The sequence below is a fragment of the Sardina pilchardus genome, chromosome 24 (assembly GCF_963854185.1).
Source record: "Sardina pilchardus chromosome 24, fSarPil1.1, whole genome shotgun sequence".
NCBI lineage: Eukaryota > Metazoa > Chordata > Actinopteri > Clupeiformes > Clupeidae > Sardina > Sardina pilchardus.
This window is the reverse complement of record NC_085017.1, coordinates 27,469,080-27,488,112: the sequence shown is the minus strand read 5'-3', so window position 1 is coordinate 27,488,112 and position 19,033 is coordinate 27,469,080. Positions and strand designations below refer to the sequence as shown.

Below are 19,033 nucleotides of genomic sequence, written 5' to 3'. Positions count from 1 at the left end.
CACGCTTATCCAAAAGACGCACCCGGATTGTTGGTCTGATTGGTTGAAGGACTATCCAAGCGTACAGAGTCATTTGAACTATGCCCATTGATCACGCCTATAGTGCAGTAGAAATAAATCTCAGTCTCCCCAGACTAATGTTCAATTTTAAAAGATTGAGTTTAGTATGGTGATAGCCAGACTAGTGTTAGCGAGCACCGGAAAACCAGACGTTACCACTGCACTATGGTTCCCCCATTGCATTACATACTTCTTTACCCCTTTACATAGATATATATCCCTTTACAGCAGTTATGTTTTCAATACAAGCGTATAGGATTGCATTGCTGTGCGGTGTTTTTACCTCATCTAGCAGTAACATATTTGGGCACAGTCTTTAGGCACAGTATATCGAAATACTTTTTTTTATTATTATTTGATTATTTACACACACCCCCCAATTATGTTGAAATAAGTTGAACTGTGTAAGCTCTAGGGACATATTGTGTGCTTATCTAAAGCTACTTGGAAACATTCTTTTACATAATATCAAATTGACGATTGAGTTTGAGTTTACTGCAAAAAAGTGCTTGAATAGCCTACATAAAATGTATTTGTTCCTACATTAGTGTTAGATGATCAGAGAGTCGAGAGTGTTTACTCTTGGCAAAGATCCTTCATTACTATCTGCTACGCTTCAACCCTCTCTGCTCTTGGTTTGCTTAGATCACAAGTTAAAAAGGTTTCCGTTGTGGAGTCCGTGTCGTGGTGATTCTTCTCAGGCTGAGTTTCTGAGGTTTTGCCCTAGGCTGAGTTTCCTTCCTCGCTCCTCGTCCTCACTGATCTAGATAAAGAATGATGGGGCGGCAAAATGGGATATAGTCTATCCAATATTAGTTATAGATCAGGAACGAGGATCGATGAGAGAGTTTGAGAGCCACCCATGGATAGGCCTTCAACCAATCAGACCAACAATCCAGGTGTGCCTGGTGGATAAGCCATTGTGTGGTTGGTTCCAGCAAAAGTGGAACGGAAGCAGGAGAGATAAATACACAGGTTCTGAGCTGCAGGGCTAAATCCAACCATCAGTGAATCGGGCTGGGTTTTCCACTGTCCATAATCTTGGGACCTAAAACCAAAAGTTTTGAAAGACGTATTAGGCCTCACATTTTTGTAAAGTCTATCTGTGCATTCTGGTGTTGTTCAGGGAACTGTGAGGGAACCATTGACATTTTTGAAGTTGTTCTTTTGCCTCACCATACACCAATCATACACCTAGGGGTGTAAAATTGGATGGAAACTGAAGGGGTCATTTTTAGAAAATTAGGCTACTTTATTTAGGATTTAGTGCTGGAGTAGCCTTAAACTTCTGGCACTTTGTATAGTAGGAATTCTTCCTCTTCCCTACTAGTGACTCAAGTTATGTTTTGTAAACAAGGCCGAGTGAGCGCCAGAAACATCTGCAGGACAAGTGACAGGTCCACGAATCTCGTGGACAACTTTCATATATTAATGACGCCATTAAAGCTTGAGACTCGACGGATTAAAAATAACGATCAGACTCCACGCTGGTGTGGAGTTTGCGAAAATAAAGATACACGTGTGAAATTCTGTAAGGGGCGAGATGACGCCATAGTTACCCTTGTGGAAGCGCATGGCGGGGTGGAAACCTGCACCATTGAGATAGCAGTGGGTAGAGAAAGTGTCTGTGTTGAAGAAAATTTCCAAAGCAGATCTCACAGAATTGTGCGAGAAGGTGGTGAACGGATTCAACTTCAGTCAAGCCATCGCTTACGTAAGCGTAAGTCATATAATCATTTTCAACACTTTTGTCTCAGCTAACTGAAAAGGCCAGCATTCGTTCTGCCCACATGCTAACTAGCTAACGTTAGCGTCAGGATCTTAGGAGGTGGATGTGTTCATTAGCTAACCCAGGGTTTTATGTACTAAACACTAAAGAAGCTCATATGACTTCGGAAATAAAGAATAACTTTAAATATATGGGTTTAAAGTGCATTCTTATTACGTTATTGCCAGATATGCTACCCCGGTTATTCAAATAACTAGCATCTATCATCCGAAAGTCAAGGTGTTTTGGTGTGTAAACGCCACACTTCAACTGCTCTGTCCTAGGCTAAATTGTGCGACATTATCAACATTTGTGGTTGTACCCCTGGGCCCGTGATTGAGGAAGGGTGCTATCTTTAAGAGCAACATGCCATTCTTCATTGAGCCACAGCTGTCTCAGTCATTGATTACTTTTTAAAATTAATTTAGGGCCTAGGTAAGTGTAGCCTATTTTGTGGCACTGTCATGCAAAAATTGACAGTACAATCAATCCATTTATAGTGCAGTGTCACCATGTGTCACGGTCTCAATACATTTTACAAATTTAACTCTCGAAATTTTACAGATACTAATGTGACCCTGACAAAAAGGCTGCGCCCGACTTCCATGAGATCGGTCTCGCCACGGTGCACAAGAAGCAGGCGCAAAGAAAGAGCTGCAAGAAAAGTCTGCTGTGCTTTGTGCGGTGTCATTAAGTACACCCCTCCAGTGAAAAGGAAGCTGGCCCGTCGCAGGGTTCCCAAAGTAAGCAGAGTCTGTGTGAAGGAGCAGGACGACCAGGTGTCTGGTAACTCCGAGCATAAGCCCAGAAAGCTGGTCATCTGGTTGAGGAGGTATCCTAAGGTGAAGCTGTGTGACATAGCGCGAGTATTTGAGATTTCACGTCACTTTTCCTGCTCTCTCCCTCCGGCCCTTTTCACCTTCAGGCAGAGGAGCGGTGTGCACTGCTTCAAGAGGCAAATCTTAGCGCTAATGTGCCAGGAGCTCCTTGGAGATGGGAACGCCAGCACAAGCAGTGTCTGCCAGTCACAGGACGACAATCCCAGCGTGTTCAGCTGCGGCTCAGGGTCAGGGCCGAATGATAGACCAAGCACTAACACAGAACAGGAGGATATAAAAAAAAAGAGAAAGAGACAAATCACTGATGAGGTGTTTCACATAACTAACAACGACGAAGACCATTTTCTTTTACCATGCGAGGTCGATACTTGCCAAAGGGCACGGGTATTTGTCCGGAGAAATCGCTACCTTTGCTCGCGCACGTACATCACCTGGCCATTTAACCGCAATGACCCACCGCCTTGTGTGATGTCACCACCATGCAGATCTTCTACAGGGGTCTCTGCATCTCTCAGGAAACCTTGTGTATCTTCTCCGGAATCAAGGGAAAACAAAGAGGACATTGAAAATATGGTTAGAGGGCATGGAAGAAGTGATCAAGTGGTTGTACCATCTCTGCTGGAAGAGAGCGGGGTGAAATCATCAGCTGCCCAGGGCAATCAGTTAACTTGCACGCCTGGAATATTCCACCAAACTTGCTATGACCTCACATTTTCCGAATCGGCACGTAAATTTCTAGTGTCAGAAAAGGTAGAGAGTCCGTGGCTCAAAAAAGTTACCAACAAGCCCACACCAGCTGAACAAGACTCTCTGTCTCTAGCTCAGTGCCAAGATCCTCCCCGTAGTGAGGCATGGAGCATTGGAGGGAGGTTGGCTGTTGACAGTCAGTCAACCACCTCCAGTGAGGATGACCTCTCTATAGAGGACAAAACTGGACATGATGAGGTTGAGGACGAAGACACAGTCAGCAGTGATCTTTTTAGCGATGTGCTGGACCCCATAGGTTCACCATGCCATGAAGCATCTGCTGTTGCTGACAGCGCCGTGAATGAGCTTCAAGTACACGAGCAGGATGCAATTGTGTTGGATGTTATAGATGATGACCCAGATCTCTTTGGGTCAATGATGACAGAAATCAAAGAAAAACCAGTGCAGACCCAGTTAAGTACAAAAAAAAGGGTTGTTCACTTCACAAATCCATCCAACAGCACCAAAGAGAAACTTTCTGACACTGACAGGTGCGGGCATCGTTTATTTTAGTACAATTGGAGTACAATTGGAGGCAGGAAGCTCTGTTTATTTATTATAAATGACTGAATGTGTGTGTGTGTGTGTGTGTGTGTGTTTAGATATGTTGGAGAGCCAACTGTCAATACAGAGGTGACAAATAGTCTTCAGTGTGAGGGTAAGTCCATTTGTTCCTTTTATGTGATAAATGTGTTTAGGCAAAATCTAATCAGAAGTACAAATCCAATCCAAAAACAACATGGTTTCATTTTTGTGTTACAGCCAGCACTGCAACATTCATAATATGTAAGGTTTTTATACCAAAAATGTTCAAACCAAAAAAGAAACATTTACCAATACTTCCTTAGGCACAAGTTGGATTTACCTGGTGAGCACTTTCTTTGTCCCATACATTCAAACAACTACAAGTACATACAAAAAAGGAGAGGAAATTTTCAAACCTTGAAACAGTGTAATCAATCACACATGCACTTGCAGGTTTGTTTAGGTCTTATTAAAACACCAAAACAGCAGCATCATTTTTCAAAATGCCAAAAAGATTTTTTTATCCTGTCTGAAGAGCCTATTTGTGTGGCTGTTCATTTACAAACACGAGCATCTTGGCAAAATTGGGGTGATCTTATTCAACAAGCAGGCAGACTGGATGTCACCTTAGCCAGCAAATCTGAATGGCTCATTGAATCAAGCATTTCCTTATTTTCACTCTGCAGACTGTTTCCATTTTTTTTTAATGATGCTTCTGTGTTTTAGAGGAGGCACCGGATTACACCCTAACAAGAAGGGTGCCAGGCAGCAGCTGGACTCAGGTGGGAGACATGTACATTTGGGGACAGGTGTGTAATAAATATTTACCGCAAACCATGTAGAACAGAGAAAGAAAACAGCGCTTCATTAACAAAGAGAGCAATAGTTTTGTACATGAGGTTTTTATACGGTATAATATGCCTTTACATGATTATTTGCTTATTTTTGATACAAGAGAGAAAAGAGAACAGAGAAGAATGAATGATGGACTCAAAAATAAAAAATACAACAGGATTTTAAAGTCTGCCAAATTGTTACAGTTACACTAAAGTTGGTACTAGTTGGTTTTATGTGAATACGGGGTGTTTCTAAGTAGCATGCCTCAGTCACACAGAGACAATCATGCTTAACACTATTTGTGTGCTGTGTCTGTTTGGAGGAAGGTGAAGAGGATCAGAAATCCGGCTGGAACTCCTGGTAAGTTTATGTTTACAGATGCTTTAACCCTTTCATGCACGCATTATGAAAAAAAGTGTCTAGATTTTTTTAGTAGTGATTGTATTACTCTATATGAGCCCAATACTGAAAATCAGTTGGAATTTTTTAAAAATATGCTTTTATATAGAAGTTATGTTATTGTCCACGTATGTGGACAGTGCGCAACAAAGGGGTAAAAAATAATAAAATGTAATGACAGAAAATGTGGAAACTATGGCCCTCTACTTCCTCCATACTATCCACCCAGCCCTCCAATACCCCCATACTACCCACCCACCTCTCTACTACCTCCATACTACCCACCCAACCCCTCTACTACCCCCATTATTGCTCACCGACCCTCACCCACCCCTCTACTACCCCCATATTACCCACCTCTACTACCACCACTACCCAACCACCCCTCTACTACATCCCTACTACCCACCCCTCTACTACTAACCCACCCACCCCTCTAGTACTCTCATACCCACCCCTCTACTACCCACCCACCCCTCTACTACCACCATATTACCATACCACCTTGGCATTACCACATGTAATTAGGTCATTATTTATAAATATGTTTACCAAATGTTTGTTTCTTGGTAATTTAAAGCAATTAAAATCATATTTGAAAAAAAAAAAAAAAAAAAAGTCCTAGTTACAAAATCTAATTTTTGGCCATTTAACTCCTCTGTTGCGCAACGTCCACATACGTGGACAGTTGCTTTTTAGGGTCTACAAACTCTATTTTACATCCGATTTAATTTCTGAAAACATAGAGTTGTTCAACACACTCTCCTGTACAGCATAATATTTTTTTTTACATGATTTTGCCTTCTTGAGTACTAGCTTTTTACAGATATGCCTGGAGCATTCAGCATATGGCCATTACTGTCACTCATGTTGAATTGATGATGTCATCAAGCAGTCAATATTCCAAATATAAGATGATACATATTGTTAATATATTGCCAAGGACCTACTAAAACTGCCCTGAAGTGGATTGGTGTATATCAACATGATAAATAAGTAGAAAACAGAGTTAAAGTTACTGTCCACGCATGTGGACGTTGCGCATGAAAGGGTTAATCCAAAGCAAAGCAAAGCAAAGGTTCTACCGAGATTTGAACTCGGATCGCTGGATTCAAAGTCCAGAGTGCTAACCATTACACCATAGAACCACGGTGACGAAGCCGGCAGATGTAATTCTACACCAGCTCTGTTAACAGTGAGTTGGTAGCAGGGACTGGAAAGGTCACAGAGAGTTTCATCTTACGCTGTTTTTTTTAACTTTACCTAACCTATTTGAAGTACAATTTAGGCATTCCTATCTAAGGAGTGTTTGGAATGTTAAGTAAACTGTGTGTTTCAGTTCTTTGTGCACACGTTTTAGATTAAAACGTTAGGCAGCGACCGTTGTGCAGAGAGACTGACACACTGGTTTGCCCTCATACAAAGTTTGTTTAAGGTTGAATAAATAAGCAATCCTGTTGGATTCAGTTCCAGGAGATAGAAAACAAATGCCTCTATTTGAATCTCAAGTGTGTATCTGTGGCCATCATCCCATGCCCTTATTTATGATGATGAGGTGAGCTGGCTGGTATAACTAGCATGTTTTCTATTAGCGTAATTTCCCAGCTATTAGCCACGGCTCATACATTGATATTGCAAAATGTCCTCGGCTATGAGGTTAATACACAGGGGCAGTTAATGTGGTGTTAATATGATTTTGTTTCTTTTAACTAGCATAAAACACTGTCTTGGGGCTTTTACACAATGCGGCTAATACACAGGAAATTACTGTAGGTTTTTTTGGTGTCAGAGTGCATAGATTGAGAGAGAGAGAGAGATGGTACAATGTTTTGAATGTTAAATGTTTTGCATTTGACTAGGAGGAATTTGCCTTCAAACGTAAAGCAGAACACATGCAACACAGGTATGCATTCAGGGTTATTTTTTATTATATAAAAGGATTAGATTTGGTTGTACAATATGCAAAAAAAATGTAACGTCTCATTGCCCTTGCAGTGAAAAATTGTACAAAAGTAATGTATGTTGTTGATTCAGAGACATTTTCACACTGGGCCAGACTGAGCCCACTGTTAATTCCCCTTGCAGTGAAGCATCGTACAAAAGTGGTTGATATGCACTGTGTGTGTTTTGTTGATTCAAAGTTAATTTCACACCTATGAAGACTGGCGGTCCATCTAGACCTGCGCCCTATGGCCCTGTAAGTCACTCACTCAGGGGCTCACTGACACCACTCACTCACACTGACACTCACTCTGACACTCACTCACTCACTCCAATAATTGCAAAAGTAGGGGGTTTTACATTTACACCTGAAAAAGGCCTTACAAGGTAAAATTTAGTACCTGATTTGGAAATGAAGGTGCGCTTGATTTAAATTCAATGTTTTCAGGGGGAAACTACAGTGTTTTTAAGTACATTTTCAGTGCATTGTTGCTGGTAGTGCTCTCTCACACACATAAACACTTACACACACACACACACACACACACACACACATTGACACGACACACTTGACATTTACTACGCACGTACTGTAAAGGCATTAAATTCACTTCACAACACTGACCTTTGTTATTTCATCTTTCTCTGGCACTCCTCTCCCTCAGTACTGTAAGTATTACTTCAGCGAGAATCGCTCCTGTTTGAGGATGACTCAGTGCAGTTTTCTGCACGTGCCCCGGAGTGGGGATGAAAAGGTAATATTCCACCCTAGAACTCGGAACAGAAAAGTAGTACTGTAATTTCCCAACTATTAGCCGCGGCTTATACATTGATTTTGCAAAGTTTCCTCAGCTATGAGGTTAATACATGAGAGCAGTTAGTATGGTATTAATATGGTTTTGTTTCTTTTAACTTGCATAAAACACTGTCATGTGGCTTATACACATGGACTCCTGGCACACAGGAAATGTCTGTGCGTGCCAGGACAGCTTATTGAAACATTTGGGGGATTTGTTGAAATGTTTACCATGGCTAGCATAGGTGTATAGGCATGAACAAGCCAGTGTGTTTTGGGTATGAGGCATTTGTCATTTTTGTGTCTCTCTCTGCTCTCCTGCAGTTCTGCATGTCCACAGTGCAGAGGTTTACAGTGTCCACCAACGCGGCGTATGTCAAGCGAGCTGGTAAGACTGATACATGCACACTCAGATTCATTGGTTCTGACACACCAACCATACATACTGTAAGCGCTTTGATTTAGCACATTTTTGAGAAGAAATACTACGTTGATTTATCATTATATCAATAAGTTATATGATCTTCCAGTAATGTCATCTGGTCTCTCTTTCTCTCTCTTTCCCAGTTGACGTGTTTACAGGCTACTATAAGATGTGTTCTCCAGGCTTGTGTTTCAATGTTGAGGTGGTGACCGGACTTCTGGCTTCGCTAATCAGACTGGGCTTCCTGTCAGAGACATTCCTTGCACTCAACTTGCTACTCAGACATAATATACAGGTGTGTGTGTGTGTGTGTGTTTGTGTGTTAAAGTGTGTTCGGTTAGTGACTTCGGATTGTCAAGGAACCTCACCATTTGTTTCTCTGATCCCCCCCCCCCCCCCCCCCCTTCTCAATAGCCCCCGACTGAATGTGTGTTGGCTGTTTTCGAGCATTCACGTGAGAGAAAGTTTAACAACACTGTTCCCCAGCTCATATACTTGATTTCCAAGGTTAGCGCACACTTTCACAAAACACATGCCGTGCCCACAACTTCCTCTCCTCCAGACCAGTTAGCTTTGCTATCATGGATCCTGCCAAAGATGGGCATTATTGACTATTATTAGACAATATGTATTATTCATTTATAGAGACAAAAGGGAAACCACCAAGATAACACAGACAGTGCATTTAAAGTAGAGATTCCTGTTCTCTCTGCTTTTCACCTAGGCTGGGTGAACCCTGCCTGACCTGCCGGCGAATTTGGATTTCGCCCGGCAGCTCAGGCTGGAAACTTGCACATCTATCTCCTCTGTTCCCTACCAGAACCTTTGGCTCCAATCACAAACTATCTTATCCGAAAGATGCACCGGATCGTTGGTCTGATTGGTTTAAGGATTATCTAAGCGTACGGAGTCTTGATTTGAACGATGCCAATAGAGCTCGACAGTCCCGCCCCTCCTCCAGGAGAGCACGCCTCTCGTGCAGAAAATAAAGCGCAGACTCCCCATACTAATGTTCAATCTTAAAATATTGAGCTTAATATGGGGATAGCCAGACTACTTTTCACCTAAAATGTCACTTAACATTTTAAGAAGAATGTAACCATACAGCAATGAACATTCTTATTCACCCTAATGTTCAAACACGGCCTTCAATATTACAAATACGCACAGATAATAGAGGCTCATACACTATAATACTGTATATTAACATTACAGTACGTCTGTGTTTTGAAACGGCTGTGTATTGGTGTGTGTAGGTGGTCGAGACTGGTTGTGTGCTCACGGTGGATCAGTGTGAAAGGCTGCAGAGATGTCTGGAGTGTTTGAACGCCCCCAAATCCCAGATGGATGTGTTCGTCGCGGTCAAATGCCGGTGAGGAGGCGTACGCGCCGACGGTTTGCTCAGAGCCATATAGATACAGAGTTGCGACAACCCAGGGGAGGTGCTGTGGCGCAGCAGGCTACAGCGCCCATACCATATACGGGTCCGAGTGCCCACGGGGACCCAGGTTCGAATCCGGCCTGCGGTCATATCCCGATCCCACCCCATCTCTCTCTCCCACTTGCTTCCTGTCTACTCTTCACTGTCCTGTAACAATAAAGGCAAAAAGGCCAAAAAAATATACTTTAAAAAAAAGAGTTGCGACAACCCGGGTACAGAAAATTCGGTTTGTGACGTGGTTCGTGTAACTTCAAATAGTTCAAAATAGTTCCCGGAAGCGATTGACTGTTCGTTAGAATAACCGTCTTTTACTGTCTGTTAACGAGAACGCTATTAGTGTTCGATCCTAACTTCCGGGAACTATTGTTGAGAAAATATGGAACATTAGCGTCAATGGAGTTGTCGCAACTCTGTATCTATATGGCTCTGGGTTTGCTCCGAGATCTGCAGCTTAAGCAGTCAGGAAGATTCTAAGACAATAGGATGTTGCATGGCGCTGACGCTAACATTACTACACATGCCTGCTAGAGGTGCCTCAAGAATACATTACATTACATTACATTTGGCTGACGCTTTTTAACCAAAGTGACTTACAACATGGTAAAACAGTTAAAGCTTTTAAGTGCAATTCTTACAACAATTAGTGCATCAATGACTGTACTAAGTGCATCAATGAGTGCAATTGTCTGTAGTAGTGCTATGGGAGGAGATGTTCTCTGAAGAGCTGGGTTTTCAGACATTTTTGAAGATGGCTCTAGTAGGAAAAGGTAGTGCTTTCCACCAAGGAGGGATGACAGATGAGAAACGTTCGGAATAGAAACACTTCTGTCAGTAACTTAATTTCATTCTCATTAAACTAAGAGGCATAATACTGTTTAAGATTAGATAAGATTACAGCAACCGTGTAAGAGAGCAAGCACACTGATGACCGGATGCATTCGCACACCACTCAATGTTCCTCTTCCTGTAGCACTCAGCTTCGTCTTCATCCGTACACCAATCTATCATCTTTTCCATCCTACCAGCATGCTTTGCTGTATATCTCTTCAGAATTAAATGCACATTTCACAAAGTTATGAAGTGATTGCACAAGTTCAACACTTGTAATAGTTTAGATGTTATTACATCTAGAGCCCCCTAACAATACCTGTAACTCTAATATTGGGATTGGGGAATGACTTATGATGACTTCCTCCATTCTATTCTGGGCTTGTTTTGGTTGTGTTGTTCGTAGGAATCACATCTCATTGGAAGATTCCGGACGGCTTGCTAGGCTGTGTCAAAATGTTGCTTGCCGAATATGAAGGCTAGGAGGGTTCCAGAAATTAGTTATCTGTTCATTTTGGAATATCTCCCTTCTTGTTCTCACAGAAGTATATTCTCTCTCTCTCTCTCTCTCTCTAGGGCGCTGGCTAACATCCGTGGGTCCCCTGAGATGTTTAACGTAGCACATGCCTTTATCGATTTGGAGGTTGGTTTCTCTCCCATAAACATACCCAATTATGTCACTGTTTGTGCTCAAGTTGTAGTCCACTTGCCTTGATGACAGTGCTTTTGTAGCTTCAGATGATTACTGAATGTGTGTGTGTGTGTTTTTGCAGCTGTGTAAGAAGCAAGAGGACTGGAAACAGATGGCGGCGGTGTTTGTGCGCGTGTGCGCGAGCCCCTGCACCACCAGCCACCTGCTCAAGTTCTGCGCGTCCGTTGCCACGGCGCTGCTGGTGGAGCCGTCTCAGTCGCGCAGCGCCCCCTACAGCAGCTTTGCTGAAGCAGGTAACCGCTCACCGGTAGGGGTGGGAATTGGCAAAAGAATGACAATTCGATACTATTGCGATATTTGGGCCAAAATTCGATATTATTGCGATTCTAAACATATTGCGATACAACAAGTATTGCGATTCGATTCTGCGATATATTGCTATTCATGTCTCTCATATTATTCAAAGGCGTGGTGCATATCAAGGTCCTTACTATTGGCTTTTTGTTGAAAACCGAAGTACACCCACACTTTCAATGTGATGGACAGGGTTCGTACGGGTGCTTGAAATCCATGAAAATGCTTGGATTTTAATGTGGTGTTTTCAAGGTTTGAAAAATACTTGGATTTTGGGTAAAGTGCTTGTGAATGCTTGAAAGTGCTAGGCCTACATATTTCTCGGCAGTCTGACTTAAATAGACCAATTATTAAATGAAGGGAAATAAAATTAATTTGCTGTCTATGCGCTGCGCTGACAATGACGACGGGTTTGGTGCTTCTCATTCATCACTCCGCAAACATGTCCGTTCGCTATAGTCTTCTTCATTGAAAGTGAAAGCAGACGTGTGTTGATGAATGTTTGATGCAAGTTCGATGTGTGTGGTGAACTATTTGTTTCTTAGCAGAAGCCATGAAACGGTAAAGGTACAATTATTTATTTAAAGAGACATCATTTATGAAGTTGTTTTGGCTTTGCCACGCGTTCGCGTCCAGTTTGACGTGTGTGGATTTTTCGATAATAATGACAGCAGCAATCTCGTGATGCTGATAATTGACTTTTAATTTTTGCGCGTGTAAGTCTTAGCTATTGTGCTTGAAGTTAGCTGTGACCGACTAGCCTACTGGCTTTCATCGTGTTAACCACAAAGCCTGTCGACCTTAGGTCTACTAAATTGTTTAGTTAACACCTTGTCATTTCGCGTTTGTCTAGCCGTTCACCCCCGTGCGCCCCATGTCATTCAAAACATATTTCGGGATAGCCATCTCACTATGAGAAAACGTATGATAGTGATGAGATATTAACACGCTGGCATGCTTGGTAAACATCAGTCTTGCACATAATATTGAGCTGATTTTATAGTGGAAATGGCTTACTGTCGCATTGTGCTGATAGATGAAAAAAGTCGCCTATTTAAAGGCACAGTCTGAATTTTAATCATAGCTCTCCATTTAGTGTGTGCACTTGAACAACTAGTGATGAAGCATATAACAGTAGGGCCTGCCATTTATTTTAGGAGGAGGGGTGTAGCGGACATGATACTTTGGAAGGAGAGGGAGTGGTGCAATTTGATTTTCTTCGGAGCAACCTCTTCAAACAGCATCAATATCTATAGGCCTATGGTTCACTATCAGGACTAGAGGACTGTAAGGGGGCAGGCTATGTGTTCTACATCATTGTTGGCAAAATGATCATGATAGCCTACATATTTCAGCCATATCTGGTTGAGTCTTGAGTAGGCCTAGGCTACTTTGCTATAAATTAGTTATAGACTTATATATAGACTATATTGTGGTTATAATGTTTGAAATATATGTATCACAGTTTATCAATAGTTCTCATAAAAGTCATCAGATGTCATCATTTAAGGGGTTATTTTTCAAAAAATGTTGTCCTTTGCCAATCACACCCCTGAAATATGGTGTGAATCAATCCATGCTGTTCAACATTATCGAGTGCTGTCAGTAAGAAAAAGAACAAGGAAATTTGATATGACATAGACCAAATAGAGCAGCAGCAAACACTAATGAAATGGTTCCATTTTCTATGCCCCATTCAGTTAACCTAATGATAGCTGCTGGTTATATATTGGGCTTAGGTTGTATCAAATTTTCTGTTTTTTTGTCCTACAGTGACCTCAAACAACAGGGCTTTGGATTTGTTTACACTCGATTTCGGTACTGGAAAACTGGTCTTGAAAGTCCTTAAAAAGTGCTTGAATTTGGCCATGAAAAAGGTGTACGAACCCTGGATGGAGGGTCGTCTATAACAGGTTGTGATTGTGAAGCCATTTTTATTTGAAATTGCCGTTGAATGCACAATAAACCGCCACAACAAGCGCCACCTTGTGAGTGTAATATCTTGAAATTCCCCTTGGGGACTCAAATAAAAGTAAAATAGATAATTAAATTCTATTATTAAGTATTGCGATACTTTGAGCTACTAGTATCGATATAATTGCATGCACAAAATATTGCGATACTGAACAGAATCGATTTTTTCCCCCACCACTACTCACCGGCCACTTCCTCTTGTTGTGGTGAAGCGAGTGCCACTCTGAAAAAAATTGACTGGTGCGCAGGTTTAAATCCTGGCGCGCCAGCGAGAACTACGTCATTTTGACGTCACATTGTCGCGCGACAGGTCGGGTGCGTCGACTATACATTCCACTTTAAGCAGGCAGCTCACTGCTCTGGGTTAGTGTGTGCTTCACCTCACTGTGTGTGTTAGTGTGAGTTTTACTGATTCGTTGATTGGGATAAATGCAGAGACCGAATTTCCCTCACAGGATCAAAAGGGTTTATACTTATACGTACTATTCTGTTGTAGAAACAGATTCACTGGCAAGCTGTGTCTTGTCGCAGAAATGTCTGTCTATGGAATGTTCTGTGAAATGCTATCAAAAAACTTGAGAATGCACACTTTTACTGTCATATTTGACTAAGCTTAATTACTATCTTCTCAAAAAGGAGTTACAAAAGTCTTCAGTTTCAAGTGCATGGCTGATGCAAGTACCATTTTTTGTAGGTAGTGCAGGTATTGATTTGTGTAATTAAGCGTCAGGATGGATGGAACCGCACATGAACAATTTGAGAAATGTGGTAGGAACGGATACAGACAGACTGATCAGACTCACTTTTCCATAGTTTTGTGCTGTAATCATTTTGTCCGTGCTTTGCGTGTGTGTGTGTGCAGCGGTCAGTCAGGTATCAGATGAAGGACTGGACCGGAACTTCTTGGGCAGAATTGGAATCTCCATGCTGATCCACTATTATAAGACACAGCAGTGGTGCAAGGTATGGGTGTCTTATCGACTGTTATGTGCCACATACTGCTATCACCTTGATCAGATTTATTGGACATCTAGAGCTGTTGGTGAATAGAGATGAAAATGAGAGAGACCAATTGATGTTTGATATGTTACTCCATTAGATAGATAGATAGATAGATAGATAGATAGATAGATACTTTATTGATCCCCAAGGGGAGATTCAAGGTCCCAGCAGCTTAAGACACCACACACAACATACAGTACAATGTAAACAATGTAAACAGGAAGATTAAAAAGCAAATCAACAATCACCACATTATCACTTGAACGATAAGAAACACTATACTTATAAGGCAGAGATTTGCTGTAATAAAGGCGCCTACTCATTTGTATTTTATGGGGCGTTTCCATTGCATGGTATCATCTCGACGCGACTCGATTTTGGTATCGGGTGTTTGTTTTTCACTGCAGCAAAGTACCCTCATAAGCTAACCGATTGCCATAGCAACGCTGAAGAAAACAACGGTGACGTCATTAACATCACCTTTTTGTCTCGTCTCAGCTCGCTTGGAACCTTAACGGGCATGATGCCAAAAACGGTACCAGTTTTTGCTAATGGAAAACCAGAAAAGCTTGTGGAATCGCGTGGAGATAATACCATGCAGTGGAAAAGACCCATTAGATGATTCCAATGAACGTGCATTGAGAACCACAAGGGCACTCAGAGAGCACAGACCTCTGCCAAAGGCCACGTAGCTCTGGTCTATTGCTGTATTGTTGCTTATTGTCTGAGTGGACTGTAATTGGGTGTCCAAACGTGTGTCTTTCAGGGGCAGAGGATTGTGGATATATTGTCTCAGCAACAGCCATGTTACTCTGTGATGAAGGGGGTCTTTAGCAATGAGGATAGCACCTCGCGGTGTTGTCTCATCACCATGGCAACAGAACTTCACCTGCATTGTGGCAGCATGGAGGGAGCCCTGAATGTGCTGAAGGGTAAGGGCCCAACTACACTCACACACACACACACACACACACACACACACACAGATGATCAATGCATGTTTTGATGAATGCATTTGCAATGAACTCAATAATCAGTCATTCAGTGTATATTCAGTTGTTTTGTCAAGTAGCATTTTTGTAGCAACCTCTGTGTGTGTGTGTGTGTGTGTGTGTGTGTGTGTGTGTGTGTGTGTGTGTGTGTGTGTGTGTGTGTGTGTGTGTGTGTGTGTGTGTGTGTGTGTGTGTGTGTGTGTGTGTGTGTGTGTGTGTGTGTGTGTGCGTGTGTGCGTAGAGAACAACTGGTTTGTGAGCTGCAGCAAGTGGCCGTGTGAGCGTGGGGACGTGGTGCACCGCGTGGCGGTCCAGACGCGGCTGGCCCAGTGCACCTCTAACCGGGACGCGCTGGAGGTCCTCATGCACCTCCCCGGCCTGCAGCCTCTCGGCGGTGAGATGAGTCAGGGTACACTCCATTAGTGCTGCCGCGATTAATCGACATAATCGAAGTAATCGATTATGAAAATTAGTCGACGCCAATTTTTTTAGTCGACTAATCGTTTTGCTTTTGACCCCCTATTTATTTTTGGTCTCCCGTCTCTAACAGTTGTAATGTTATTAATTCTGTTATTAACTCTACAAAAGTAGGCTGATATTGATATGAGCATATCTATATCTATGGCTATATGTCATGTTTTGGCCCTTCAGTTGAGTTAAAAATAAAATGGACACAACAAAATAACGAAAACTTGATTTAAAACAAAAAAAAATAGTCGTTTAGATTAGTCGACTAATCGAAAAATTAGTCGAAAGATTAATCGTTAGAAAATTAGTCGTTAGTGGCAGCACTACACTCCATTCATCCCCATCATTCATTCATCTCCCAAACCATACACAGGCCTGATGGAGTTCATAGTGCCTGAATTCAGGCTTGAGCTTGCCAAGGAACAATGTCAAGAAAGGCTATTCTCTATTTTGTCTTTGAATGTATTTGATACTTTCAGGCACAGATCATTTCCTGTCGATCAGCCTTGCATACAGATCAATTTCACTTTATAAGTCTGCCTAAATGAAGACATATTTGTCCTGTGTGTGTGTGTGTGTGTGTGTGTGTGTGTGTGTGTGTGTGTGTGTGTGTGTGTGTGTGTGTGTTTGTGTGTGTGTGTGTGTGTGTGTGTGTGTGTGTGTGTGTGTGTGTGTGTGTGTGTCTGGATGTGTGTGACAGATTCGGCTGATGTGGGTGATTACACAGGCCTGTTCAATTCCCTGCTGAGGTCGTGTTTGGAGCGGACTGCCTTGCTGGTTGCCGCGGATACGCTGGACTTCATGCTGACCAATGGACTGCGCGCAGAGCTGTTGCTGGTCCAGAACCTCATCTGTGACCTCGGCAAGCGCAACCGCTGGAATCGTGCCCGAATACTTTTCCAACGTAGGCTAAATTATGACACTATTTACATTCCAATTCACATCATTTTATGTGTATGTGTGTAAGCATCAATGTGATTACCTCTTCTGTCCCTACTCTGCTTAACCAGCAGTATTAGCAACTTATAAATAAATTTTTTTTTTTTTTTCTAAAGAAATTCCATATGTCTTGTTGAAATGTCGTGTGTAGGTGCCCTGAAAGTGGGGTACTACCCCTTGGTGAACGTGGCACCAGGTTCCCTAGTTCTGGAGTTGCCGAGCTCTCTGAACGAGGTGGAGATGGCCGTATGTCTCGAGATGTTCATCTCCCGCAACATCCCTCACTCTCCTGAGATCCCCAACATCTGTCCCGCTCCGGTGGTTACCCTGAAAAGGTAAGTAGCAATAGCCCATATGGCATATTCTACCTTCACCCTGCCTTGCAAGATGGTGTCATGTGTGCCGCAGACTGCATAGCTAGTGTGACTAATTTGCATTGAATGCCATCATGATAAGCAGCTATTTCATATCCTGTTTGTGTGTGATCTTGTGGGAGTTGAGGGTAAGTTAGATAGATAGATCGATAGATACTTTATTGATCCCCAAGGGGAAATTCAAGAAGTTGAAGAAGAAGAAGTTGAAGAAGTTCTATGAAGTTCTAAGGGTTTTAAGTGGCACTGCCTCACTTGCGAAGGCCTAATTAGACCAATCCAAGAAAATGACATTTCACAGGCGTGATGGATGTTATGGTAATAATTGGTTGCACATGTACATTTGTGTGTGTGTGTGTGTGTGTGTGTGTGTCTAGGGCTTCAAGCAACGGTTCTGTTCCCGAGAGCGAGTACTTGTCGGCTGGCTGTCGGCTGCTGTCCTCGGCCCAGCTGGCCAACCCCAAACTCAGACTGAGCTACACCACCGTCAACTCACAGCAGGAACAGGTGTACACCATCGAGGCAGGCTCCGCCCACAACTGGCTCAGCTACAACCATAGCTGGGCCCTCAGGCTGTGGTCTGTGTGATCCTGCAATCGGACATGCATGTACATACTCCACCCATCATGCACTTCAAGATGACATGCTCACGTGTATAGAATAGAGGTTCCTTTTCTTACTGTAAGAACAATTTTAGTTTGTTTGCTGTTTTTTTTTTAAGTGTTTTACTGATACTAAGTAGTATTGTTTATTAACTGCTTGTTAATAATATTTCCTTTAAATGTGCAGTGTCTGTTAATGATTTTTTCCCCATGGTTATCTTTGTTAAACCGCTGTGTGTGTGTGTGTTTTTTTTTTTATTATTATACCAACCTGTTCAGTTATTAAGTCGGCCAGCCATATCTACTGGAACTGGAGCTATGTTAAGAGCGCCAGAACGCTGGTCTGATTAGCCCTATTTTGTTTTCTGTGTTTGGGCCAAGTAGCTAATAAATAAAAAAAAAATTCTTGGATGATCTGGCTAAAGAATGAACTTTAGCTATTGCTGTTTTTAATCTCCAGAACATACACACAGCTACGTCAGTGTACCAGCTCCATGCTCATTGGAGTTCAGCAGACCTATGAACAACATGTCGGAAATGTTGGCAAAACTTTCACCGTGTCATCATTAAGGAATCCTGAGGGTTTGGAAAGTGGCATGTGCAGTACACACTATATTTGAACAAGCTCTGACCATGGCTAGTCGTGTGGTATCACCCACAGAGTGGAATCTGGTAAAATATTTCCTTGTTAGTGGCTGAAGCACAGTAGAGTTTCCTGTTACTTCATTGAATACCTAACCAAATAGAATGTTTTATGTTAATTATTTTTAGAAAAAAATGCAAACTGGACATTTAGAGTGGAAACCAATAGACATTCTTTTGGAAACTAGAATATGTTATTTTTTTCTTTATTTGAATTCTTATAAAAGCACCAAGTGTGTTATATCTAGACACACACTGAATGAAAAAATGATCTATGCAAATGCTATTTTACTAGATTTTGGATATATGTTTTTTGAGGTTGTAAGTTAAATCAAGGAATGTAGGATTTCCCAGTAGTAGGACAATGGAGTATGTGATGATCGCCTACTTCAAATAAGGAGCGTTTTGAATGACACCAGAGATCCGTAGACG

General features: G+C 42.1%; 1 protein-coding gene and 1 non-coding gene across 4 annotated transcripts; one reads left to right on the top strand and one right to left on the bottom strand.

The window, feature by feature from the left end:
* Nucleotides 1–1,300: 1,300 nt before the first annotated feature.
* topaz1 (testis and ovary specific TOPAZ 1) lies at nucleotides 1,301–18,370 on the top strand. Of its 3 annotated transcripts, none has more exons than XM_062529189.1 (20): nucleotides 1,301–1,774; nucleotides 2,393–3,905; nucleotides 4,017–4,072; nucleotides 4,666–4,748; nucleotides 5,099–5,136; nucleotides 7,035–7,078; nucleotides 7,317–7,372; nucleotides 7,782–7,871; nucleotides 8,237–8,300; nucleotides 8,480–8,631; nucleotides 8,751–8,843; nucleotides 9,593–9,708; nucleotides 11,182–11,248; nucleotides 11,379–11,550; nucleotides 14,448–14,548; nucleotides 15,354–15,519; nucleotides 15,821–15,973; nucleotides 16,748–16,951; nucleotides 17,138–17,321; nucleotides 17,735–18,370. In XM_062529189.1, exons 1-20 carry the CDS (start codon nucleotides 1,402–1,404, stop codon nucleotides 17,943–17,945), a joined length of 3,936 nt encoding a protein of 1,311 aa, XP_062385173.1. In that variant the 5' UTR covers nucleotides 1,301–1,401; the 3' UTR covers nucleotides 17,946–18,370. The 3 variants fall into 3 exon arrangements, with proteins under 3 accessions (XP_062385173.1, XP_062385174.1, XP_062385172.1); XM_062529190.1 differs by having other exon boundaries at nucleotides 1,301–1,780; nucleotides 4,666–4,721; XM_062529188.1 differs by having other exon boundaries at nucleotides 1,301–1,780.
* On the bottom strand, nucleotides 6,252–6,323 carry trnaq-uug (transfer RNA glutamine (anticodon UUG)). The gene has a single exon. It is a non-coding gene; the product is annotated as a tRNA-Gln (tRNA).
* Nucleotides 18,371–19,033: the final 663 nt, after the last annotated feature.

What these genes read in the sequence shown, in the direction of transcription:
- topaz1 (XM_062529188.1), top strand. Translation starts at nt 1,402, where the DNA reads ATGTTTTGTAAACAAGGCCGAGTGAGCGCCAGAAACATCTGCAGGACA. An exon ending in GCAGAACACATGCAACACAG is followed by an intron (nt 7,079 to 7,316) that starts GTATGCATTCAG and finishes GTTGATTCAAAG; the next exon opens with TTAATTTCACACCTATGAAG. An exon ending in TCATATACTTGATTTCCAAG is followed by an intron (nt 8,844 to 9,592) that starts GTTAGCGCACAC and finishes TGGTGTGTGTAG; the next exon opens with GTGGTCGAGACTGGTTGTGT.